The 27,816-nt window shown below is 44.4% G+C and overlaps 1 protein-coding gene across 6 annotated transcripts in view; it reads left to right on the forward strand.

The window, feature by feature from the left end:
• Positions 1 to 6,359, forward strand: part of SETD7 (SET domain containing 7, histone lysine methyltransferase) — a 32,304-nt gene extending 25,945 nt beyond the window's left edge. For all 6 annotated transcript variants that reach the window (XM_075615039.1, XM_075615012.1, XM_075615030.1 and 3 more), the window contains 2 exons: positions 1,363 to 1,520; positions 3,981 to 6,359. In XM_075615039.1, coding sequence (XP_075471154.1) covers positions 1,363 to 1,520; positions 3,981 to 4,161 — 339 coding nt within the window. In that variant the 3' untranslated portion in view covers positions 4,162 to 6,359. The remainder of the gene's footprint in view (positions 1 to 1,362; positions 1,521 to 3,980) is intronic.
• The last annotated feature ends 21,457 nt before the right edge of the window (positions 6,360 to 27,816 follow it).

Here is a 27,816-nt window from a genome sequence, read left to right on the forward strand (position 1 = left end):
TCGGCACTCACAGTTTAATGAATACGCACAAGTGTTACATAGTCGCCTATGTCTTCTGTATGGCTTTACATTGGGTGACTAATAGATTGATCAGGCAAACTCTTTACGATACTAGTGGTGGTCACTTTGCAAAGAAGTGTATTTCAGACCTGTTTAACAGCAATGGGTTAAGTTACAACATCATCATATGGTTAAAAAGGATGATTACGAGTTGAGCTAACATCAGGTAATATCATGCTAGCATTCTGCTGTAAATAAAATTGTGACGGTGAAGACCTTGAATTTGCTCAATGTGTACTACAATAAACAAAGACAAACAATTTCTTCAAAGTGCAGGTCTCCTCTAAGACAGAGATACAAAGCAGAGCTCTACTCATAGGTTCATAATGAAGTTCTCCATTTAATGTGACAGCCAAGAACAATGGAAAGACAATGTTTCAGGTCCCATATGGTCAACCTGATGAAAGGTCCATATAGGACCTGAAACTTTGTCTTTCCACTGTTATTGGCTGTCTCATTAAATGGAGAATTGCATTATGAACTTGTGAGTAGAGCTGTACTTTGTATCTCTGTCTTATAGGAGATCTGCACTTAGACAAACTATTTTTCAATGTTGTGTTGGCTGCACAAGCAGGATTCTCCTCGTCTGAAGCTGTTTCCCCACACTTTGGAATTGTACTACAATAAACAAAGAAACCCCAATGCACATCCAATGTGACAAATTATTTACTTAATTACTACATGTTTTTTCTACATTTTTTCTTCTCATAACTTTGGGTCATTTAGTTCAATCCTTTGCCCAAAACATTTCAAGCCTGTAACCATGTCAAGGTAGCCCTACACTACCAATAATATACTGTGCCCTTTTGTATTTCTTCCACTATATAGAGAAACAAGGAAACAGAACAATATTTTATAGCCACTAGCCTGGGATGCCTGACGTGTGCAGCGTCTAAGGGGTTAACATATAGGCACACAGCGGATTTACATCCTCTGGTGGATGTCAGTACAGTATACTGTACTATCCTGTACTGTAATTAGGTAGAGCAGGTACTATAAGTGTCTAAATATGTCACGTATCTAAATTGGTTTAAACTAATTCCTTAAGCTTAGAGCATACTGGACAGGTGTTATAGTATTTGGGGTTTATTTGCTGTTTGATAGCATTTGGATAGTTAAAAATCATTTTTCTTTGCATTTTTATTTCACTTCCTGTTTTCTGACACCCAACCGCCTTTGGCCCAGTGAGGTCACTGTCGGCAATAACAAAACACAAGCTGCCATAGAGAGTGATGGGAAAACCAGATGATAAAACATGGTAGAACAAGATACATTGTAGCATTGTTTTGGTTCTGTCATTAGGTGGACGACAGAGACTGGGCTTTGAATGGCAGCACAATCTCTCTAGATGATGAAACCGTCCTTGATGTGCCAGAGCCCTACAAAATTACCACCAAATATTGTGCATCCCTGGGGCACAAGGCCAACCATTCCTTCACACCTAACTGCATCTACGACACGTAAGTATCCTCTTTACCAGCAATATTTTAACTGTATAGGTTCTGTAGTTGTCTGGTGCTAAAGCCATAAAACAAATAAAGCGTACATTGCCAGCAGTGAAGATGTCAAAGAGGTGACAGCACTCAGTAAAGTAACAAAAATAAGTTGTATTAGAAGTATAGTACACAAATAATATGTTTTGATCCACACAGGGGGATCATCCTCAGGGAGGGGAGGAGGGGGGGTGCAGTGAACCTGAGACTAATATACCCTGACCCAACTGCAACCAATCACACCCATCAATTAATCTAACTAATCAAGCAAAATGTGTGAAAATTCAGGTGAGTGACAAAATGACAACAGCTGTGTAGAGGTCCTGCAGTACCGCATGATCCGCTCATGTCACTTCACTCTGCATGGTGAAGTGTCCTTCTTCAACTTGACGACCAAATCGCGCATGCGCACCATAATCAGTCTGTTCGTGGTCAGAGTCGGATCCATAGCTGAACATCCACAAATTGGTAGGGCACGGGCTGTATGGACGAGAGTTATCCCAAGAGGACCTTGGTAAAGTTCAAACATCCCAACACATTATCTTCATAGTCCTCAGATTAGGCGTCCTGCGTTGTCATGGTGACTGATCGGAAAGCAAACCACACGCATTCACGCATAGCGGACTGTACCTAGCGCAAACCTCCTGCTCCCTCAGTCAGTCCGCTCACATGACATCAGCCAGAATAGCGGAGCATCCTGGAGCACCATAGCAACCGGAGTATGTGTACTGTAATCAGCCCATCAGCAGGCAAGCTGAAAACTGGGACAAAGTGTTAAAGAGCAGATGAAACCAAGGTTATACGACAGGCAGTGGCCCATCAAACTAAAAAAGACCTGAATACTATAATAAAGTCCTGACTTGTCAAAAAGACTCCTTAGTACTCCGATATGGCTTCCAGGGCAATCAGGTGACTGTGAAAAGAGCAGAATACACGTATGCACACTATGTAATTGTTACTCAAACAGATCCAGCATTTAAATGAACCATGTAATGGTAAAACACCTGACAAGTGAGGGCAAACAGTGTGGGAGGCAGTGAGGTGATTGGGGTAAAAAAAATCAATGGGAAATGCAGAAATGAGCATGATAACTACTCATACAATGAGGGCTACCGCAAGGGCATTTGATAATGAGAGTGGACTGACTGAGGGAGCAGGAGGTTTGCGCTAGGTACAGTCTGCTTTGCGCGCATGCGTGAGGTTTGCTTCACGATCAGTCACCATGACTACGCAGGACGCCTAATCGGAGGACTATGAAGATAATGTGTTGGGATGTTTGAACTTTACCCAGGTCCTCTTGGGATAACTCTCGTCCATACAGCCCGTGCCCTACCAATTTGTGGATGTTCAGCTATGGATCCGACTCTGACCACGAACAGGCGAATTATGGTGCGCATGCGCGATTTGGTCGTCAAGGTGACCAAGGATGCTTCACCATGCAGAGTGGAGTCACGTGAATGAATCGTGCAGTACTGCAGGACCTCTACACAGCTGTTGTCATTTTGCATTAGTTTAATCACTCACCTGCATTTTCGCGCGTTTTGCTTGATCAGTTCATTGGTGGGTGTGTTTGCTTGCACTTTGGTTAGGGTATATTAGTCACTCACGGTCTCAGGTTCACTGCACACATCCCCCTCCCCCCTTCCAGAGGAAGATCCTCCCGTGTGGATCTGTATACTATATTTCTAATACAACTTATTTTTGTTACTTTACTGAGTGCTGTCGACTCAGAGAGAGAGAGAGAGAGAGCGCTTTAACAGGGTGAGCTTAAGCTCGGTACCCCAAGCCCTATAGATTCCCCTGTTCCTCAGATATCGAGTGTTGGATCCCCTGAACAAGAATACTTGTCTAATGGACACAATAGCCAATCTCACTCCGGTGGCCAATACAAACCTTACTTGGCTATTTAGATCCCCTGCTACTATATTAATTTTATGGGGTTTGTTTATCTTGAGAAACAGTATATTCAGCCAAAGAGGACCCTTTGGTTCAGCTAATGGGGAAAAAATAGTCCAAATCGAGGAATTGCTGCTCTAAAGTAAAAGTTCTTTTATACTCACCCTTAATTCTGTATCCTATAATTACCATATAATGTGTGTCTCCCTTGACTTATATTTATTGTTTAGCACACCTTATAAAATGGCAGTGTTCTGAGACCAGTGCTTTGATATTACTATTTTATTGTCTGGTCCATATTAGAAAACTAGAGCAACTCACAATTAAATATGTGATTGCCTTAAAAATCTAAACTAACGTAACCCAAAAAAATGCAAAATTACGTAGGACACACAATTAACGTCTTCTTATTGCTCGTATTAAAATTATGCAATATTTTGTAATGAAGCCTGATCAAACTTTTTTGGGATGGATAACCAGTGTTCACGATTGTAGATTGACGACATAAAATGTCTGTCTTATTGTGTTCAGTTTTGTTCACCCTCGCTTTGGACCGATCAAATGCATCCGGACCATCATGGCTGTGGAACAGGATGAGGAGCTAATTGTGGCATATGGGTATGACCACAATTCTACAGGGAAAAATGGTCCAGAGGCACCAGAATGGTACCAACAGCAACTGAAGTCGTTTCAAGCCAATCAGCAACAGTGAGCGAAGACCATTCAATACACTGCTGTGGGTAATAGGATCTATGCACTGCATTTCTACTGAAGACTGGACAAACGGAGATCATTCAAAGATAACAGACCTAGCTCCAGATGTAATAATTTCCAGTGTATTAGGTTTGACTGTTCTTGTAGTCAACATAAATGTATTTAGCGTTGTGAAAAAGAAAAATCTAATCAACAAGGCAATGTAGTGGGATAAAAAACAAAATAGCTACTTTTCATTTAATTATTTTTCATTCACAGATGCCAAGCAATTAGACGGAAATAAGTCACACTGGACAATTTTACTTGTTACTATTTATACATGTTAGAATTCAATATACAAACCTATTTTTGTGTATTTATGCCTTTGTGATGGTTACAAGGTAACTATATTTTGATATTCTGTAATACACTGGTATATCTTTTGGCAGAGTAAACTTTGTTCTAATTCTTATAACAGCTCTGCTTCACAGGCCCTTATTCATTGTGCTGTGAAACCACCTCCCTGTGCTGCAAAAGACTTCAGTCCCATTCATTTGAATTAAACAATTTCTTCCCGAGCATTGGAAAGCAATCTCACAGCATATGGAATAAGGGACCTAGTCTCCTCATTCAATGGGAGGCTGATAACGCCCTCACTCTTTATCAAATGTATTGTGTTAGTAATTCTCTCTTGCAAAAGTCAAATTTTACTTATGGGTTATACATGTGTGCTACAAGCGCTCTTCAATTCACTCTCTGGCTCATTCTCCTGTACAGTTACACTGGGGCTGCTCATTTGCATGTCATTATCCAGAATCCCCGGCTGTATGTAGGTGTATATACACACACTATATGCTGAGTGACTATGGGGAAAGGCAGGGTTGTCAACCTGTTAGACTTAAGAAAATACTTATATGAATGTGTTCATATTTTGCTGTACATTGACTATGTGTTGCCATCCTAGGTCATTGTTCATTTCTGGTTCACATTCTCAGGTCGTAACATACCACCAACGGTCTTCTTATTAGAAAAGGATGGCGTTAAGTAGTTCAGATGTCATGGTAAGATCTAGAGCAAGAGTGACCAACTCCAGTCCTCAACACCCCACAATAGGTCAGGTTTTAAGGATATCCCTGCTTCAGCACAGGTGGCTCAATCAATGGCTCATTCAACTGCACTACCTGTGCTGAAGCAGGGAAATCCTGAAATCCTGACCTTGAAGACTGGAGTTTGCCACCCCTGTGCTAGGGTTATACTCCGTTTTGGACTTTGCAATAGTTTAGATAAGTGGTCAAGAAATTAGATAGGTTTGTGTGGCTTTCTTTATCATGTTTAATGCAAGGTGTTGTTTTGTATTTATTTATTTTAACTGCACCTATCTACCTGCTTAATTTCAGAGCGAGCCACGGATGTTAATGAGTTTATAAACCGTGATTTTTTTTTTTAGTTTCACAATTAGAAAAAAAAATGCATTTTCATTGTCTGTAGATTTGTTTACGAACAGTATAACTTCAGCCAGTCTTAGGACACCAGTGTTAACGATACAAAGCAAAGAAAGAAAAAAGGGGACATGTAAGCAAGGAGAGATTTGTGAAGCAAGAAACCCTAGAGAAAGCTGATTTTTCATAGGCCTTAGAAATTATTATTATTATTTTTACGCAAGATAGCTTATTTTCCATCCAGTGAGAGTGGTCTCAAAGACGACAACAGATTTCCAAATAACACCTAATAACTTAGATCTTATTATCAATAATATAATTTGCTTGGGTATGTGTTGCACTAAAAACTCATCAGTCAATTCAACTCTATTTATCATTTAGACAACTTGCTTTGGTACAGATAATGCCACATGTCCTATTGTAACTCATTATAGGCTAAAGCTGTTAAATTCCGGGCATTATTGAAATCTGCTCTCCGATAGGATAATGCCCGGAATTTTAACCAATCAGTAATGGGCCAGAATTTTTGGCACCCTGCCAAGTTTTTCAGCCAATCAGCTTTCAGTTCTCATTCACACAGAGTGAGAGCAGCTCTCAGACAGGGGAGGTGATTGGACAGGAAGCAGTAGCAAGGCACTGACTCCTCACCCACCGTGCCTGCAGAGAGCTCCTCACAGGAGAGTGAGGGGGAAGGTTTGTGTGTCTGCTGTGTGTGTTTTGTGGGTGTAAAGGGGGCCAGCAGAGTGTTTTATTGGTGTGTGTCTGCTGTGTGTGTGTGTAGAGGGGGGGGGGAGCTGCAGTGTGTGTATAGTTGGGGGGGGGGCTGCAGTGTGTGTGTCTTCAGTGTATGTTTTGTTGGTGTGTGTGTCTGCAGTGTGTGGGTTTTGTGGATGTAGAGGGGGGGGCTGCAGTGTGTATGTTTTGTGGGTGTAGAGGGGGGATGCTGTGTGTGTGTGTGTCTTCAGTGTGTTTTGTTGGTGGAGGAGGGGAGCAGAGTGTTTTGTGTGTGTCTGCAGTGTGTGGGTTTACAGTGGGGCTGCAGTGGGTGGAGAGAGGGGGCTGCTGGTGTGTGTTTTGTGGATGTAGAGAGGGACAGCAGTCTGTTTTCTTGGTGTGTGTGTGTGTGTGTGTGTGTGTGTCTGCAGTGTGTTTTGTGGGTGTAGAGGGGGGCTGCAGTGTGTGTGTGTCAGTGGGTGTAGAGGGTGGAGGAGAGCTACAGAGTGTGTTTTGGTGTGTGTGTGTGTGTGTGCAAAGTTTTGTGGGTTTACAGGGGCTGCAGTGTGTTTGTGGGTGTAGAGGGGGGGGGCTGCTGTGTGTGTTTTGTGGGTGTAGAGGAGGGGGGCTGCAGAGTGTGTAGTGGGGACTGCAAAGTGTGTTTGTGTATATAGAGGGGGGTTGTAGAGTGTTTGTGTGTATAGAGGGGGGGCTGCAGTGTGTATGTGTGTGTGTTTGTGTGTGTGTATATAGAGGGGGCTGTGTGTATGTACAATTTCATTTTAATAAACTTGCAGTAAAAGCATAAGAATGTAGATAATCATGCTGATAAAAATCAATATGACTACAAAAATGTATCTTTTTTATGAAAAATGAAAGAAGAAAAAAAATAAGCCTACATTTAGCCTATAATAGTAATAATCCCCTCAGAACAGGGCATTACTGGCCAATAAGGCCCTGGCTGGGTTAAAGTCCCTCGGCTTCGCCTCGGGCCTTCAACTCTTCCAGCCAGGGCATCATTGGCCAGTAATGCCCTGTTCTTCGGGGATTATTACTTAAATATCACATACTGAGAGTTTCCATAGGATTCAGTGGCATATCACAGCATAAAAAACCATGAAGCCTGCTACATCTGTATGTATTGTCTTAGAAACCTCGTCTGACAGTAGCCCGGAAGAGCTGAGCTTGGACAGCTCTGCATTATGGGTACAGTATGGCTGCTAAGCCCCTCCCTCTTTGAAATCACATGACTTCTAAGCTGCGCTTATAGTGCCGGCGACGGCAACAGCGGCATCGCGTCAAAACAAATGCATTGCCGCCGTCGCGTGCGCTTAAAGTAAGCGCGGCGCACCGGCTTTGTCGCGATGGCTGGAAGTCATCTCAATTTGATTTTTCCAGCGACTGTAGCCTGGCGTCGTCGGCACTATAAGCGTAGCCTTAGTATGGCTTCACTGATCAGACGAAGGCGCCTATCCCGAGTTCCATTATTGACTTAAGGCGCTAATCTAATATGACACCTGGTTAAGCATGAACATGAAGCTTCTAAGCTCACTAGCGTCAAGTTAAAACTAATTTTCATCCGGAAATGGCCTTGCGTTAAGTGTAGCAGCCGTTAGTTCTAATGATAAGCAAGAGAAGCGTTTCCCCTAGCAACCCATGTCCACAGGAGGTCCGTTCAAGCCCCTAAAAGAGTGTGCTCCTCTATAGTATTAATACATTGAAAACAAACATCACTTACAGACAACCCACCATAAAACATTAAAGGGGAGACAAGAAATGTCAAAAAGTGTTCAAATATATTTACTAAAAAGATGGCAGATTTACTGGTGTCAGTCGGTTGGGTGGCTGATTAAAAAAATCCTCCCAGCTGCAGCTTCTCTGCCGGTGTATTCTCGGGTGCCGTTCCAGCTGCAGCTTCTCTGCCGGTGTATTCTCGGGTGCCGTTCCAGCTGATTTAATCTCCCTCAAACCGGGCGTCTGTCACGTGTCTCAGGATCTGTGTTTCAGGCCTCGCTTTCAGTTGAAAATGTTCGCTGTATTCTTCCAGCGATCAACCGGTCTTCTCACTGCTCTGTTCTCTAGTTAGCTCTGAACTTCCTTCCAATGCATTTCGCAGGATAACAACTTCATCAGGGATGTAATTCTAGTCCAGAACTCCTATCCTCCTCAAGAACTCCTTTAGTCCCATCAATCTATCCTAACTCCTACTTCTAAAAACCTCGCAATTTAGCCCGATTAGTCTTCTCTCTTTATATTCTTACCTACACAATCATTTATTCATTATACACCAATCATTAAAATCCTAAACTTAAAAGATGTGTGCAATTTTATACAATACTACACATTCCATACAGAAAGGAACACTTTATTACTATCGTTATACCACTTTGTCCTCCATATATTATCATGCAATGCATATGGCACATATCAAATACCTAAAACTATCTATCCGTTATAGTTACCATAGGGATTAGAATAGAGGGTATTTGATTAGAGTCCCAAGTGACTTGAAACACACCTGTTAAACATATGGAGAGATACCTGTTCAGAAAACTGAACACCTGGGAAATATGCATATTTTAATCATTTGAATATACAAATTAGCATATATCCCCGGTGTTTATTTTTTGTGCATAGGTATCTCTCCATGCGTTGATTAAAGGTGCGTTTGGGGAGGTATACAAGTCACTTGGTACCCTAGTAAAATACTATCTTCTCTTCTGCATAACACATTTCAGGGTCTGGGTGGGAGTAACGCTACCTTTAGGTAAGACATGCTTTACGCGAGTCGTGTTATACTGTTGTGCCGACGAGTATTTTAAAACCAATCAGGGGCAATCACCAACAAGACCCAGGTACTGGGTACATGCTGAAAACATGCTGGGTACATGCTGCAACATTTCTGCAGACAGACTAATTAATGGCCCATCGGATTAATAGTGGGGGTCCCTGGCAGTCCCATTGAAACTGAATGCTAATGGTCCATTATTAGCACTGAGTTACTGGACCTATGTGAATCTGGCTGTTAGTAGTCTGCATGGAAACCAGCTCTGTGCTGCTTGGTCGGCAGGGTAAGAACCCTATTACTGGCTTTGTGCTTTAAGAAAAAAAAAAAAGTTAAGGTGCAATTGCCTAATTTGCAATGGACTCAAAATGCGTACGGTTATTGAGTTTCGGGTCAGTGATGCATAAATTGTAAAACCCAATGTAACCATTAATCTCCTAATGCGCAAGTGTTTGTTTTTGTTCTTAGGTTATTTAGGTAAATATTTTTCACATACATCAAATACTCTTAAAAGAAACCATGTATGTTGCTGGATGACAGTGAATCGCATATGAATAGGTAGTTTGGCGTTATTGCCAACATTATCACAGCGGTAAAAAAAATCCCTTATCACAGCTTTACTGCTGGCGATATGGCTTTAGTGAAGAGATCAATTAAAAAAAATTGTCAACCACTGAAAACGCCAATTTTTTGATTTATCAATCTGTAATTAATGTAGGCCTTAGGGCTGTCAGGTCACCTGTATGTACATTTTACAATGGTGCTTACTGCACACTGCACACATTTTGAAGTGAATGATCTTACCTTGTACAGTATAGATGTTGACATTTAAGGAGTGAACATTCTCCTTACTTATTTAAAATAAGAAACTTTTTGTTTTTTTACAATACATCCTTCTAACAAGACTTTGTATGCTCTTTACAGTGATTTATAACCATATACAGTCCTGAGATCGCTTCCTGTATTTCTAAATTTTTCAGGCAGAAAAAATATCCAGTAGTTACCATTTCTTTGTAAGATGAATGGGCGGTCTGTTAGAAATTATATCAGGAGTATTAACACTCTGATAGTGTTTTAACACGCATACATAGGACAGAACCCTGGCTGTTACTACAAGCACAATTTATCTTCCACAGGGTTGTCCAAGAAAAATAGAAGAGAATACATTGTGTGTGTGTATGTGTGTATACATATAATGAGAGAGAGATATCTTTATTTATATAGCATCATTCAGGTACCTAGAGCTTTACAATACATGTGACAAAATATTATCACAATGGTAATAAGCGCTTCAGACAAAACAATAGGAAAAGGAGTCTCTGCCCCGAAGAGCTTACAATGTAAGTGGGGAGAACTTACAGAAACAGTCGGAGGGCATTCAGGTAATTGTGTCTGCAAAGGGCCCAGGTTAGTGCAGGATGGGAGCGGACTTTAGATACAAAACGGATAGACAGAAGACATCCTCGGGCAGAACGCAAGAGTCATACAGGTGTATAGTGAGAAATTAGATGTAAGAAGGGGCAGAAGAGTTTATAGCCTTAAATTGTAATGTTTCATCACTCTACGTGTAAGAGTGAGAAGCTGAAAATAATTTTTCTGTTAACTCAGCAGCATAGTGCCACAAACGGAACTGTCAGAGCCCTAATTACCTGGTATTTCTGAAGTTTTTATGTTGTCTTCCGGTTTTAAATATGCTGATAAATCAGTCAATTATGATGATGTTGTTGCAGTCTAAGCAGCAGGTACAGTACATCACTTTGGCATTGCCAGTGATAGGCGTGGTGAGAAAAGAAATGCTGATGGCCATTTTAACTTAAAAACATTAAAGCCTTCATACCATGGACTTCAGGACCCACCGGTGCTGATAGTACAATCAAAGGGAATCAATGACATGGAGGATTGCTTCTCAAAAGATTACAGTGGAAAAGCAGTTACCAGCAGCAAAACGATACCATTTTTTTGTTAACATAGCACTGACAGCGGTCACATCGCTGTATATATAATTTTACAGGCACAAGAACTTTGGAGATTAGAGAGCAAGCCCATAATGATTACATCATCAGTGGAACTTTGAGGAGAGAGATGTATGGACATGTTTTAAAAAGCCCGTAAAATCCTTACAGCTCATTCCATTAAATTAACCATTGTACTACTTATTAAATATGTCCCATCGTTAAAACAAAAAACCCAAGGAGGTGGCTGTGATGTGCACAAGCCATCCTTTATTGCACAACTGCTGCCCAAATGCTTATCCATTTAAAATCGTAACACTTTGGGTGCTGTCTAAGTGCCAGAATGGGGCGGTGAGTTTGCTGCGTGCAAACTGTGAAACAATTTTCTAAGGCAAAAAGCATCATAGAAGTCACTTCCTGTTTTGTAGCATGAAAAAGAGGAAGTCTATCTATTTTTCAGCAGTGCCGTGTTATAGTTAAGCCATCGGTTCAATGAAACAATGTTACAACATTTTTTACATCCATGCAAAATCTCGATTTTTTTATCAGACAGTTAAACTGGGTGCTAGACTTGTCAGTTAACCTGTGTAAAAAGTCTCAGAAGTACGGTAAATAATCAGCAAGAATGTGGTTATATCTGTGCCTTAAAAATGCTGCAAAGGCTTTATACAGCAAATTTAGGGGCTTGTTGGACTTTTGTTTTTCACTTGTTAAGGTACAAATGTCAAGTAATTATTTTAATGGATAAAAAACCAAGTGACAAATGACGTGTGCAGACCAAGGTTACATGTCCCTTAAGGAGTTGTAATGCTGACACTGAGCGATGCGCATAGCCACGTGGGAACCACTACAGTAGATGGGTAAAGACTACAATACTCAGCGCCATGAATAGGATGCAGTACCCAGAATCCCACATGCTAAGCTGAAAAGGGAAACCTCTGAACATTAAGACCTCGATCAGTGAAAAGTCCACCGGAGCATTGCTCTGGAGCCTAGTATTGTGGGAATTTACTTCACGGACAGAGCGGGTTTCACTTCAAAATTTGTACACACACACACACATATTCCCTGTTTGTTTGGAGTTGTCAAGCATATTTATAACTGTTCGGCAAAGGGTTATCAAAACATGTTTGTAGAAAGAATGGTGTTTACTTGAAAAGTACATGCAAGAATGCAGAATTTGTTGAAAAAATGATACTGATATAAATTTGCAGTGGAGATGATTTTACATATAGAAAAAACATGCTTAATATTCGCTTATAAATCAATACTGGTATTAAATGATACATAAATTATGCAGCGCCTCCCGTCTATTTTTTATTGTAGCCAATGGCATGCTCACCAAGAGAGGCTTTTCAATGCAACGATATTGAATGCTTGAGATGAACACCCTTAGAGATTAATGTTTTTCTACTTTGATCTTCTGAATTTAGCTGCCATCTGAGAACGCTGGGAAATGACTGAGGCTCAGGAAGGAAACCTGGCTAACCCCTAAAACTCCAGATGCAAATGTTGCCATTCAGGGATACTCCATTCCTAGGAGAGATAGGTCAAAGAGAGGAGGAGGGGTGTTATTTTATATTGCAGACTCCTTACAATTTACACTGCTAAATTTCCCCCCAAGACCACCCTCTTTTGAAATCCTAATTGGCAAAATCTGCCTCTCCTTTTCTAAGCCCATCTTGCTTGCTGGCATCTAAAGCCCCTCTACAGTCCCTTACTGATATCACCCATTTTCTTGGCTCAATTTCCTCTCTGAATGAGAAGAGTGAGCTGCTACAGTAGTTCTTGGGGATTTCAACTTCAATTGGCTTGACTATAAAAACCACAAAATCCAGATACAAATCAAATTGCTTAACCTATTGCAACTCATTTTCCAACCCACACGGACAAACCTAAAATCGCAAAACCATTCCTTGCTAGACTGGATTCTCTCCTCAAATCCCAGCAGAATCCAATCCTCTGGCATCCTTCCTGACATTTTCAGTGACCATGCAATAGTGTACTGTGTAAGGCTGCGTCCATAGAACGTGGAGCAGCGCTGAGCCGCGCAGACGCTGATGCTTACCTGATCAAGCATGAGCAATTTCATGCCCATGCAGGCGAGCCAGCGTCCGCGATCGGGAGGCGGGGCAGTGACGTCGCTGGGCCAATCGCCTGCGACGCGCCAACGTCACGGCGCCTTGACATTGACGCTGCTTCGCGCTGATTGGATGTTTTCAGCCGACAGCGCGCTGAAAAACAGCTTGGCTGTCGGCTGAAAAATCCAACTCAGCACGCATGCGGACGCTCGCGTGAGCCCCCTCTAAAGACATCCTAATTGAGGATGCCGGGGCTCAACGCGGAGCGTCCGCACGGCTCAGCGCGGCTTGTCCTTCTATGGACGTGGCCTAAGGAAAATTAAACTGCCCCAATCAAGCTCTAAAGTTCTCCTCACTAGGACATTTAGAAACTTTAACCCACAACAGTTTCTGGCTGACCTTACCAACTGCCCTTGGCACAGAATCGATTTAATTCCCGACCCTGATTCTGCGTTTGACTATTTCCAATCCGAGTTCTTAAAACTCTGTGATACCATGCTCCACTACGCAGAATAAGGGTACGGGGTGCCCATCTTCCATAGGTTACACCTGACCTTATAGCACTCTACCAGTTCAGGGATGCCTTATGGAAAAGCTACAAAGTAACTGGCACTACCAAGGATCTCAATCACTACAGATGCCTGCGGAACATGTGCACAAGGCAAACAAGGCATGCAAAAGCACAATATTACTCTGACAATCTCCACCAGAATACATCAAACCCAGCTAACTTCTGGAAGGTTATCAACAATATACTCCAGCCTCCTAACCATCAACAACCAAGTAATATCACTAAGGGGGATATTACTCTGACAAACCCCACTGACTTTGCAAATGCATTCAAAGATTACTTTGCGGGGTGTGCTACTAACTTATTAGCGAAACGCAACCCAAACCACAAACCTGAATCTCATCCTGGGAGTACCCATATAGCCCCACCCGCTCCCAACACTGCCCACAATTTTCAATTTGGCCCAGTATCCGAAGTGGAGATTACACAAGCGCTCCTCAAATTAAAACTAAGCAGCCAATGTGGACCTTACTTACTACCATCTAGGTTCCTAAGACTTGGTGCCCCAGCATTTGCCAAACCAATTGCTTCCATAGTCAACTCTATCCTGTCTGCAGGCCATATCCCTAAGACCTGGAAAACTTCCAGAGTTGTCCCAATCTTCAAAAGTGGGGACAAAAACACTGTCTCAAACTACAGGCCAATCTCCCTTCTCCCAATCCTATCCAAAGTCATGGAAAAATGTGTCCACTCCCAATTAAGCGATTACTATACCAAGACAAATTTCCGTAGCCAATTCCAATCTGGCTTTCGCCCCAAACACTCTACCGTAACTACCCTGCTAAAAGTTTGCAATGAAATCCAGTGTGGAATGGAACGGGGTCAACTCTCTGGTGCAATATTCCTAGATTTTGCAAAGGCTTTTGATGCTGTTGATCATGCTATCCTGCTTAACAAATTCCAGTGTTCTGGAATAGGGAAGAATGCTTTAAACTGGTTAAAGTCCTACCTATCAGATAGATCCCAACATGTGTCCATCTTAGGCTCTAACTCCAATCCCCTTGATATCACCTGTGGCGTCCCGCAAGGCTCTGTTCTGGGGCCCCTACTCTTCTCAGTGTTCATCAATGATCTTCCCACAGCTTGTAAGGAAGCTTCAATACACATGTGTGCAGATGACACAATCCTATATGCACACAGCCATAGCCTCTCCGACCTTCAGCACATACTTCAATCTGACTTTGAGACTTGAAAACTGGATTTCCCAAAACAAACTGTTTTTAAACACTGACAAGACTGTAACAATGGTATTTGGGACCAAGACTACATTTTTAAAGCTTCCAATGACTGAGCTCCAGATCAGAACCAACGCTAACACCACCCTAACTGCTGTTACTAGGTTTAAATACCTGGTCATATTGTTTGACTCCCACTTAACATTCGGAATGCACATTGATACCCTGACATCCAAAACTTATGCCAAACTAGGTGTACTTTACAGGAACCAATCCTCCCTAAGTCTGCTGGTCAGAAAGCGTATCGCACAGCAGATGCTAATGCCAATTATCGACTATGGGGACATGGTATACGGCTCGGCACCCCAAACCCACCTTAGCAAACTTGACACCCTCTACAATTCAATTTGTCGTTTTGTTCTCCAATGCAACTACAACACACATCACTGCGAAATGCTCAAAGAACTAGATTGGTCATCACTCGAGTCTAGGCGCAAAGTTCAACTTTCCTGTCTTGCCTTCAAATACTTTCTGGGCAAGCTACTCATCATTCTGAACAAGCTCCTCACCCCTACCACATGCAGCACTTATTATCTGAAATCAGACTCCAAAAGACTGTTCATGGTCCCAAGGCTCAACAAAGTATCCGGCCGTTCCTCCTTCTCCTACCGTGCACCCCAAAACTGGAACAACCTACAGGAGACTCTCACATCCACCACCAGTTTAAGTTCTTTTAAAACTAAGGCTGTCTCACATTTTAATCTGGTCTGTAATTGTTACATAAGCCTATAATATACATCTTCTCAACTGTGCATGCAATGTATTGTATATAATGTATACCCTGTTCATTTATGTAACTGTATTTGTAACCATGTATTATTTGTCATTTTAATGCTATGCCCAGGACATACTTGAAAACGAGAGATAACTCTCAATGTATTACTTCCTGGTAAAACATTTTATAAATAACATAAAATAAATAAATAAGGGGGGTAGACTGTGGCGGGGAAGGGGTTAACTGGGCTTATAATAAAGTTCAGGCCCACTTGGTTAACCCTGACCCGTGTGTTAGGGTCTTAGAGTGTCAGCTCTGGGACCCAGATGTCAAAAATGTATTACTGCAACTGTATACTGATTTGGCGACATTAAAGAATTATGTGATTTTATTTCCTCTCCGGGGATGCTGGGATCGGGAGATTTCTAGGCTGTAAGTTTCAGGGTGGGTTTGGAGGAGAAAGTCTTTGCAGAATGCGTCTATGTAGCGGGGTTCCGGGTTATGGGATACCCCAAAAGTTGTATACGGAGATTGAGTGATATCCTCTGATATTGCTAAGCGCATTACTCCGCCAACCTTGTACCCTGAAAACGCTCTTACGACTCACTGCCAAAGTCCCTGCTGCAGCATCTTCCAGACAAGGTAAATGGATATGAAGGGGTTAAAAGATATCTGCAGGTATACACAGAGTCCTTAGTATAGCATGGGGCTCCCCAGTATAGCAGAGGTAGCCCCATACTGTACATGCCCAGGTATCCTGAGCCTAGAGTAGGGGTTCAGGAAGGTGCCTACGCTAAGGTTATGAAGCTGAGCAGATTTGCAGTGTTTAAAAGTATGTTTCTAATGCGTGCCAGGAATGAGGCTAGTGATTTGTAGGGCTTTCTAAGTTATAGACTCTGGAAGGCACAGATGGTTACTTGGCTCGGTTCCGTTGTGTCTGTCCAGGGGCCATACTTGAAAGGGCTCAGAGATGCCTAGGTGTGAGGCCATATGGGCCCTGCCATTATTATAGAGCACCCATATCCTGGCATGAAACAAGGCAACTAACACCCTTTGCTAAACAGCCAGCCGCTGTGGAGCCTCGTACCGTGGGGGGGCGAAGGGGCAGAGGGGGCTATTTCACCTGCCTGGGGAAAAGGCTCAGGGGTGGGAAACCCTGTATGAGTGTTTTTGATTGGTTGCTAGGCGGTTGCTAAGGTGTTTTGATTGGGCTGCAGGTTTTCTGGGACCTGGACACCAGAGGTTTGAAAAGCCCTGACACAGGTCAGATTCTTGTGTTCTAAGAGATCCATCTAAGAATTTCATCAGTTCCATCTTGTGTGATTCACCTGAGATTCAGTCCCATTGGAGAAGTGAAGAAATGGGGGGAGGGAAAAAACGAAGCACTATATCCAGCGCTAGATGCAGCAATAAAACCAGGAGTACGTTCCCATTAAAAATAAAGCTATTTAATGAATCAGATTATAGGTTACAAAACACACCAACGCGTTTCGGACTTAGTCCTTTATCAAGGACTGTCTAAGTCCGAAACGCGTTGGTGTGTTTTGTAACCTATAATCTGATTCATTAAATAGCTTTATTTTTAATGGGAACGTACTCCTGCTGGTTTTATTGCTGCATCTAGCGCTGGATATAGTGCTTCGTTTTTTCCCTCCCCCCATTTCTTCATGAAGATCACCTACAAACGGAGGCACATTCAACCCTGGGATACTGGAAACATTGGACTTGCTGCTTATGGTGGATAAAGAATCCCAAGTGAGTTTATTCCAGGTTGTCCCTATTTTATCTTGTCTGTAAGCAAAGGATGTTTCATCTACTGGTCACCGGCAGGTGTTATTGAAATTATCCTTACTGCCTTGTCATGTGGGATTATTTTCAACCGGGCTGCATCCTTTGGGACATTTAAGTATATTAGCAATATAGGGTTGTTTTCCATATATATCTACAATTTTTTGCTACTACGGATTTGTCTTGAGAGCACCACACATTTTTTCCCATTGGAGAAGTGGCCTGGAATATTTTGCTGTGTGTTTGCAATTAGGAAAGATTAGTTTTGTTATCCCAGTTTTCCAAAGTAAGTGTGTCTTTTTACTGTATTTTTGTGTAATATTGTTGTGTGCGTTCATTAGGTGAATAAACGCAATTTATTTTTATCTCTCTGCTTGCTCAATCAATGATCCTGGTAATTAAAAGTTGTAATAAACTGGTCTTACCGTGACAAGCGTTATTTAATTGTGGCAGTGTGTGGGATAGATTGAGCCTATGTTATAAAATCCTGCGGGGTCTTATAACATAGAGGGAAACTCGAAGATTGCGAGCTGCCAAAGCAAGAGATAGCGTACACACGTTACACAAAGCAGACAAAAGCACAGGTTCTCCCTGTCACTTAGCTTAGTGCCTGCGGGCGAACATGGACAAGCAATGCACCAGGATTGTTACCAAGTGTAAAAGCTGCAATTTACCGACAGACGGTCGGTCAGAGACACAGCTGGAGGACTTGGAATCTCACAAAGCAGTTACAGCTTCACAAGAGGAGTGGACACTCACAACTGCAGTGGCAACAGTCTCTCAGCAAACCAGGGAACAGGAGGTTAAGCCAGCTCTGGTAGAGACAGAAAGACATGGGGAGGGAATTGGCAACCCAGGACTTGGCGCATGTTTTGCCTCATGGAGGAGTAGGGTTACCCAGGCAGGGGTCACATAGACATTGATAGAGAGTGCAACCGCGGTAGCCCCAATGGCTAGCGGTCTCTCTACGCCCGGAATTGCCGCTCTGCTCACCCTGTGGGGACGGAGGGCTGCCCAGGACTTGGCCACACTGGCCAGGGCAGCCAAAAGCACACCTCAAAGGATTCTACAGTCTGCAGTCATTGGAAGTGCACCCAAAGTTGTAGAGGTTATCCCGGGGAGGGGGTGCTCTCAGTCCCACCAGATTGGTCAGTCAAACCCAATCTGTCAGGACCAGGAAAGGTCCAGTGTATCCCATCAGGGGCAACGTTCTCAATTTGCGAGGCCGGTCGCCCGTGTGCGGCTGGCACACACCGAGAAGTCAAGTCCAGCCGTGGCATCAACCCACAGAGGGACGTCCACGGAGAGATCTGCGCTTGACGCCCAGGAAACAGCAGAAGAGATGAAGGAACATCAGTTTGCACCAGTCCAGGTGCCACCCAGCAATGTCCAGCGGGCACCGTTGTGCCAAGTGACCATGGGAGTTTGCCAAGCAGCTGGCTTGCGTGACTCCAGTGTCACTGTTACTCTGGTCCGACCTGATATGGCGAGACCAGAGGATCTGCTCCCTGGACCGGGGGTGCAGATGCTCCTGCCAGGTGATGGGCTGCGGCTCACACCGGTTGCCCAGGTCTTTTGTGATTGGGGTGCCGAGCGTGGCATAAGGGAGGAGGGGGTATTGCCTGGGTTAGATGCTGAGGTCCGCCTTGGCAATGACCTGGGACATATTACACGCGTGTTTACGGCAGAACTGGCTCTTGTTGCAACGATTACAAGGAGCCAGCAATCAGGAGTTGCACCTGAAGGATCCGCCGTCCCCCTGCATTTGGGACCAACAGGATCCATCTTGTGTGATTCACCTGAGATTCAGTCCCATTGGAGAAGTGGCCTGGAATATTTTGCTGTGTGTTTGCAATTAGGAAAGATTAGTTTTGTTATCCCAATTTTCCAAAGTAAATGTGTCTTTTTTTTTTTCTTTCAACTTTCAATTTTTATTTGTGGATATAGTGCATACAGAGTCTCACATCCCATAAGCATACATTATGAAATATCCACTTTTAACAACCGGCCAAAACATAGACACGAGACCAACAACACTAACAACAACATGACAGGACATACCTGACTCACCGGACTGGGGCGGGGCACATAATGGTGGGAAGCGAGGGGAGGGGGGGGATCAATCTGGCGATGGACTGGAGGTTGAGCCACTTGAGACGGGGTGCAGCACCTCCCCGCGCAGGCCCGCTCCCCCTAGTATTGAAGCCGGTGGGCCCTATTCTATACGTCTCTATGTCCCTGTCCGGTCTGTCCCGTCCAAGGAGAACACATTTGCTACTATTAATGCAAGATTGTGGTGGCGTCCACCCACGGGATGTCTGATTGGGCTAGCCAAGGGGCCCATACTTTCAGAAATTTAGAGCCAGAGTCGTTGACCCAACTCGTCAACTGTTCCATCTGGCAGACATGCCAAATTCGATTCCTGATTTTGGGGATGATTGGGATCTTTTTTTGCTTCCATAATGCCGCAATCTCGCACCTCGTGGCGGTCGCGAAGTGCATGACCAATTTGTGTGTCGCCCTGGACATGCCCTGGGGCCGCCTGCCCACGAGAAACAGCCACGGGTCCAGGGGGATCTCTAAGTCGAGAATCCTTTGTAACCACTCTCTAATAGCTTCCCAAATCGGGACCACGATCGGGCAAGACCACAGCATATGTCTAAGATCAGCGACTTCTCCACACTGTTTTGGGCAGAGCGGAGAATATCCTCTGACAAATTTAGCTAATTTTACAGGAGTATGGTACCACCGCATTAGGACTTTATATGCGTTCTCCCTCAACGTGGCACATATTGAGCTTTTAGCGGCAGTTTGCAATATGTGGTCCCATTCTTCGTCCTCTAAAGTATCCCCTAAATCTGTCTCCCATTGTCGCATGTATTTCAGTCGGGGGCTGTCCACAGAGGTTGGACAGACTACCTCCTTGTACATCTGAGAGGTCAGTCCCCGTGTGTCCGTGGGTCTAGAACACAGCTGTTCGAAATTAGTTCGTGCTGGACGAACGGGGAATTTATTGTAGAATGCCCTGACCTGGCGGAATCTAAATAATTCTGTGTTTGGTCAATTTGATTCATCTTTAAGCATATCGAACGTCTTGATAAATTTCCTTCCCTCCGGGTATTTCAAGCGATTGTACCCTGCCTGCGTCCATTTTATAAATCTATCGCCCAACAGCCCCGGACCAAAATCCGGGTTTCCCAACAAGGGGGTCATTAATGTTTGTGGTGTTGTTAACTTAGCTTTAAATTTGGATGTCTCCCAGACCGCCAGCGAGTTCGCCACTGCGCAGAGCGGCGTCCGATCCCTCTTTTACATTGTTTTGGTAACCAGATCAAATCGTTTAGCGACACCGGCGCGCAACATTCTTTTTCGAGCTCTATCCAACGTCTTTTAGTGGGGTCCGCGTGCCACTGAACGACTTGGCTTAATTGTGCCGCTTTATAATACGCCATCAAGCAAGGTACCGAAAGTCCTCCCTTCTCTACTGGTTTTGTTAGTAGGTTTTTTGCAATTCTTGGGCATTTTTTATTCCAAATGAATTGGATGATGTGAGCCTGAAGGGCTTGGATCTCAGCTTTAACTAACGGAATTGGTAGGGCCTGAAACAGATATAGCATCTTGGGTAGTAAGTTCATTTTTACACTATTAATCCTACCGAACCATGATATCCCATAGCCTGCCCAAGCCCTGAGATCCTCCTTCAGCCTTCCCATCATCTTAGGGAAATTTGCTTTATATAAGGTATTGTAATCCCTGGTGATATATACCCCTAAATATTTGATTGCGGAGGACTGCCACTTAAAATTAAAATTGAGTTCTAATAGCTTTCCGATTGGTTTGGGTAAGTTGATGTTGAGAGCCTCCGACTTGGTCTGATTGATTTTAAACCCCGAGACCATGTTAAAGGTTCCCAAGATCTCGAAAACGTTGGGCAGGGAAGTAAGCGGCTTTGATAATGTTAAGATCACATCGTCTGCGTATTCCGCGACTTTATGGGTCTGTTCCCCCGCCTTTATTCCTGTTATATTGGGGCTTAACCTGATGTGGGCCGCGAGGGGTTCTATACAGAGGGCGAATAATAATGGTGATAGCGGGCAACCCTGACGGGTCCCGCTACGTATATTAAATATTTCTGAAGGGAAACCCTGGTGTCTCACTCTCGCTGTGGGGCCTGAGTATAGAGCTAGTATCGCCTCTAGGAGGCGCCCTACAAAACCGAACGCCCCCAGCGTCTCTCGTAGGTAGGGCCAATCAATTCGATCAAATGCTTTGTGTGTCTTTTTACTGTATTTTTGTGTAACAAAGTTGTGTGCGTTCATTAGGTGAATAAACGCAATTTATTTTTATCTCTCTGCGTGCTCAATCAATGATCCCGGTAATTAAAAGTTGTAATAAGCTGGTCTTACCGTGACAAAGACAGAGGCAGAGTCCGAGATCATACACAGGCAACTTTAACTGAGAGGATACAGTAACAGGAGCGTGAGCCACGCAGGAACGGAGTTGTAACGCAATGAAGGATGCAACTTCCAGACCTTAAGTAGGACTCAACAGGAAGTGGGAATGTCTTAAATTGCAAAGCAACTGGGAGTTGTAGTTCTCATCTGCTTTTCCAATCTGGTGGCATTTGCAATAGCGCAGACGAACGGTCTGATAAGACATATCCATCTTTATGAACACCAACCAGTAGACTCTGCCATTTGTGTTACAAGATTGCTGTAAAATATATTGGGAGGAAGAGATCATGGGATGCCACAAATGTGATATAGCACGAAAAGAGGAACAGAAATCACACCGTTTTAACAGATATTAACACTCAATATTACAAAGTTGTGTGATTTTACTGCTGTAAATTCAAGCTATGCTCTGCTAAACGAAGAAGCCCCAATGCACATCCAATATGACAAATTACTGGATTCATGTCTGTTTTTTCTTCTCACAAGTGTAGCCCCCTTGCTCTGTGTATAAGAAAAAACTACCTGTGCGACCGTTACCTGAGTGGCTTACAGGAGGCCTGATCCTCCGCCACTGGGAGCCTGGGGTGATCACGTTCGTTAACACACACAGTGCCTCCACCTGAGAAAGATCTAACATGCTAGGATAGCCTCTCCCAGGACAATACAGCAGTAAATACACAAGCAGAGTATGATAAAGGAGTATTTACTGAACATGCAACTCTAGTAATAACTATACAACACAGTAATAAGACAGGGGAGTATCCCCACAGTACTTAGGGTGCCGAGGCACCAGTATCCCCAGTGTCCTTCAACCAATGTCAGTCCCTACCCAAAAGTGTAGGGAGTAGCGCTACCGCTGTGGACTGTTGGTGCATGTTTACCTCCCTGGGCACTCCTGTATCCAGGTACTGCTGACTTTAACAGAAGGATCCGTCTGATCCCCCGATGTCAGGCCTCTAAGAATCCTTCCGTTCTGCGTGCGTCCAATGCACCGCGTGGGGTGAACTCCCGTTGGAGGGTCTCACCTTTAGAGTCTCTGATATATATATATATGTGCCTGGTCCCAGACCGCAGGCCAAACACACCGCGTGGCGCCGCTTGCTGATGCTGCAGCTCTAACAGCACACTCTAGGGGATGCACTTAACTGACAGGCCTTCCCTACACATGCACTAGTACCTACTGTGAGTTGGGGGATTATCTGGGGTCTACAGGAGAAAGCTGGCCTAGTCCCCCTAGCTACTGGCACACTACCTCTGTCTTCGGCGTCCTGCGACTGGCGTGGTCTCCCTCTTCGTGCCAAGCTGCACTATCTCCTCTGCGGGGATCTGGGCGCCCCACGTGAGTCCTGCCCTAGAGCCTGCTGGGACCGGTAGTCCGTGTGGGGCTGCCTCTAATGCCCGCCGCACTCATATCTAATACGCATGCACACCACTCGTTCGCACATGTGCGAGTACTCAAAATGGCTGCCACCCGACAGCAGTCCGTTGCAGAGCTCCGGCGATCCGATCGCCAGTCAGGTCCCACCGCAGCGCTCCCTGCAACTGGGCACCTCCGCAGCTGTCCCCCACCCCGAGGGCACAGAGGTAAGGGGGACCTGGTATAAGGGGTCTGTCTGAACATCCAGGAAGTGACGTCATCTGGTCCAAAGCTACCACGGCCATCCTGCTTCCTGGCAAATTCTGCCCTTGCACCCCTGACAGGGAATCTGCCTCTCTTTGGCTCTCATTGCCAGCAGCTGCCTCTGGCCTTAAATAGCAGGCAGTTGCTACTAGCCTTTGCTCGTGCAAAATACTGGATACCTTGTCCTATTTGAGCTCAGCCTTGTCTTTGTTTTGCCTGCTGCCGGTCTTGACCTGGGAACTGAATCTGACCACCCTTTGCCTGCCGCCTGCCTCGACCTCAAAACCGGACCTGACTACCCTTTGCCTGCCGCCTGCCTTGACCTCGAACCTGACTACCCTTGCCTGCCGCGAGCCCAGAACGTACCCGATTATCCCTGCATCCCAGGCCAAGGTCGGTGTATTACTCCCTACCTCTGCCCTGCGGGTCCATATCATCCTGGTTTGCAGTCAGCAATGTTACACATTGCGCGAGCCAAGCAATGGCCCCACAGAGGTAGTGAACGCCGTTTCCTATCAGGGACAGCTTCTGGGAACCCATGCCACCCGTCTAGCTACGCTGGATCAGAAACTGGATTCCATCTCTGCTACGCTGCAGATCCTATGCAGTCACCTCAGTACCCCCATCTATGCCCGCAACAGTCTATCACATGACTCCCTGGGTTGTTCCCCATTTTTCACAGCTTGGGGTTACCATCCCCATACCCTTCCACTTCATTCTCTACCAGTAGATGGTCCAGCGGCGGATAACAGGGCACAGAATTTACAGGATCTTAGGAAGGGCATTCAGGCAACCCTTCGCTCGGCTACCGAGAGACAAAAGAAATCAGCGGATAAGCACTGAGGCCATCACACCCATACTCCATCGGGGATAAGGTATGGCTTTCAACGTGAAACATCCGTTTACACCAACCTTCTGCTAAACTTGGACCATGGTTCATTGGACCATACAGCATCATCCGGAAGATAAATTAAGTCGCCTTTCAGCTGGAACTCCCTCCTCTTTAAAAATTTCCACCACTTTCCATGTGTCCCTCCTGAATCCTGTGGTGAGAAATCGCTTTTCTGAGGATCCTCCCCTTCCCAGTCCGGTAAATGTTGAGGGTCAAATTGAATAAGAAGTGTGGCAGATACTTGATTCTCGTAACTCCAGAGGATCGATTAAATATCTGGGTGATTGGATGAGGTATGGTCCTGAGGAAAGGAGCTGGGTGAAGTCTCAGGATCTTCATGCTCCAACTCTAGTCAAGGCGTTCCATCGTTGTCAGCCAGAAAAACCAAGACCTGGTCGCCCCGGAGTTTGACCCTGAAGGGGGGGATACTATAAGGGATCTGTCACCCCTTGCCTGCCTCGACCTCGGAACCGGGCATGACTACCCATTGCCTGCCTCGACCTCGGAACTGGACCTGACTACCCTTTGCCTGCCTCAACTCCGGAATGTACCTGATTACCCTCTGATCCCAGGCCAAGGTTGGTGTTTTATTCCCTACCTCTGCCCTGCGGGTCCGTATCCTGTTTTGCAGTCAGTAACCTTACACCTGGCTACATAAGTATTGATCATTAAGTTCAATATTTTTGCCAAAACATGTTTAAGCCTGTAACCATTCCAAGGTAGACCTGTTCAGCAGATTCCTACACTACCAATTTTATACTGTGTCCTTTGTATTTCCCCCACTGCATAGAGAAAAGATGAAACACAACAATTATATAGTCAATAGCAATGGGAAGTGTGACGTGGTGCCTACGGGGTTACCATTTAGAACACGCTATGTATGAGCTACAGTGTAGTTAAAACACCACATTTGCCTTAAGAAATTGGGGGTGGGGGTTGCAAGATAAAAATATACCTCCCAACCTTACTGCTGCAGCAAAGATGATCCCAATCTTTCCCCTGGGGAAGCAATCTCTCAATGATTACTACAATTACCTGTGTGTACTTTGCTCTGCTGATCAAATAGGAATGGGACAATTCACCGTGGCTGTTTCGCTGCCGCCAATTAGTCGCGGAAGTTTAGCCGCTGTGGGACAATTCACTGCCGCCAGTTCATCGTTGGCATATTAGGGTTAGGGGTGAGGATTTCCTCAAGGAAGAAATTAATATGGGTAGAAGACTGAATATTGAGGGTTACCGTTAGAGTTTCTTCAAGGGCTTCCCCTGCATTATTCCCTGCTTGGGTGGGGCAGCACTGGGTCCCTGCATTACCCCCAACTTCCCCTGCCCTTAGACCAGCATGGCGGCGGCGGCAGCAGCAAGCAACATGCGCCCAGACTCCCTGGCATCCGCGGTGACAATGTTCAGGCGGTGAAACGGACACAGCGAACTGTCCTAGACGGCAAATAGAGGGGTCACATATCTCCCAACAATGTACAATTACAGTTTAAACTGCTCTCTAGCTCACATAGTGCTTCTAAATTGTAACTCCTTAGGCACCGCATACATGTCACGCATCCCATGCATTGGACAATTATTGTTATATTTCCACTTTTCTCTATACAGTGGAAGAAATACAAAAGGTATACAATTGGTAGTGCATGAACCTGCTGAGACTTTACCATGACATGGTCGCAGGCTTAATATGTTTTGGCCAAACTATTGAACTAAATGACCCATATTTATGAGCGGAATCATAATTTACCATATTGGATGTGCATTGGGGCTTCTGTACTTACTGTTGCATATTTAAGGTCACTTTCCCAGTAGCACTTCAGTTAGCAATATTAATACTGTGGGTCTGGGGTTTGAGTTTGCTAAGATTGCATAGGTTTAACAATACAGATATAGTAAGACTTGCTGTTCCTGATGTCGCGGACGTACAATCAAAAATCTGTGGTGCCGACGATAAAGGAAATACATAAACCCCATGGCTTTTTACCAGTTTCCAGCCCACAAAATGAGTGCACAAGATGGTATAAAACAGCACCAGATTTCCAGATTTCCAAGAAGATGCAGTCCCTCATAACATTGATTTATACGAATGACATACATAGGTTCAACTGGGCATGTGATTCATTTAAAAAAAATACTGTAGATATATATACATTTTTAGATTATATGTAACGGGCCCAGTACTGGTTTTTGATAACATGTCCCGGTGTCCCAAAGGGGAGAATAAAACGCTTCATTTGTTCCGGTTTTGAAATTGCCGCTCCAAACCCCTTGGAGCGGATATTTCAAAACCGGAACATATGAGACACTTTAGTCCGCAGGTGCGATCCGGCTTCCAGCATACCTCCTTCTCCTTCAGCGTTGGACTGGCACCGGAGGCGGTCCCAACTTCCGCATCTGCCCACGGTACCCGAGGACCTCCCAGTCCCCACCAAAGGTAAAAAGTGTGTATGTTTTTCTTGGGGGGAGCTGTGTGTCTATCTTGGGGTGGGGAGGAAGGTCTGTGTGTTTTGAGGGGGAAGCTGTGTGTGTCTTTGGGTGGGGAGGAAGGTATCTGTGTGTCTCGGGTGGGGGGAGAGAGCAGTGTGTGTGCAAAATAGGGGTTGTAAGAGAGGTAGACAAGTGAGGGTGGGGGGGGAGAGGCGAGGGGCGGATGAGTGAGGGGAGGGAGAGAGGAGGGTAGTGTGAGTGAGAGATGATTAATCAACAATTTTGTATTTTGCCCGTTTGTCACTTTAAAAATATGGTCACCTTAATTATGTCAACATTTTCAAGTGAATGTTTGTACATATGGTAACCTAAATCTGGTGGATGGGTTGTACTGCTTTTACTTGTCTTGTCTCTTCCCTAATTGGCCTTGTAGCAGTAGATGTTTACCTTGTCAACAACATTAACAAATCAGTCCATGCCCAAAGCACCCACTGAAAATATTAGCAAATTAAAATGTTCAGACTTGTAAAAAATATTTTAAAATACTTTCATCTGTATAATTAAGGAAACAAAAGTAATCTAATTATATTATTAAGTTCCATTCTGTCCAAGTGAAATTGCACCTCAACAAGAATGGATTTTCATCTTAATAAACCTGTTTCTACTGTGTGTGTGTGTGTGTGTGTGTGTGTGTGTGTGTGTGTGTGTGTGTGTGTGTGTGTGTGTGTGTGTGTGTGTGTGTGTGTGTGTGTGTGTGTGTGTGTGTGTGTGTGTGTGTGTGTGTGTGTGTGTGTGTGTGTGTGTGTGTGTGTGTGTGTGTGTGTATATACACACCCATTGTCTTAAGTTGCCATGTTCACTTCCATTAGTTTAGTTTTTTTTTTCCAGTTGGAGCCACACCACTTACTAATTTTACAGTATTATACACACCTGTCGAGGGAGGCACCCTATAGTAATACACACACCTGTCAGGAGGAGGTGCTCTGTAGTAACACACCTGTCA

This window comes from Ascaphus truei, chromosome 1 (genome assembly GCF_040206685.1).
Source record: "Ascaphus truei isolate aAscTru1 chromosome 1, aAscTru1.hap1, whole genome shotgun sequence".
NCBI lineage: Eukaryota > Metazoa > Chordata > Amphibia > Anura > Ascaphidae > Ascaphus > Ascaphus truei.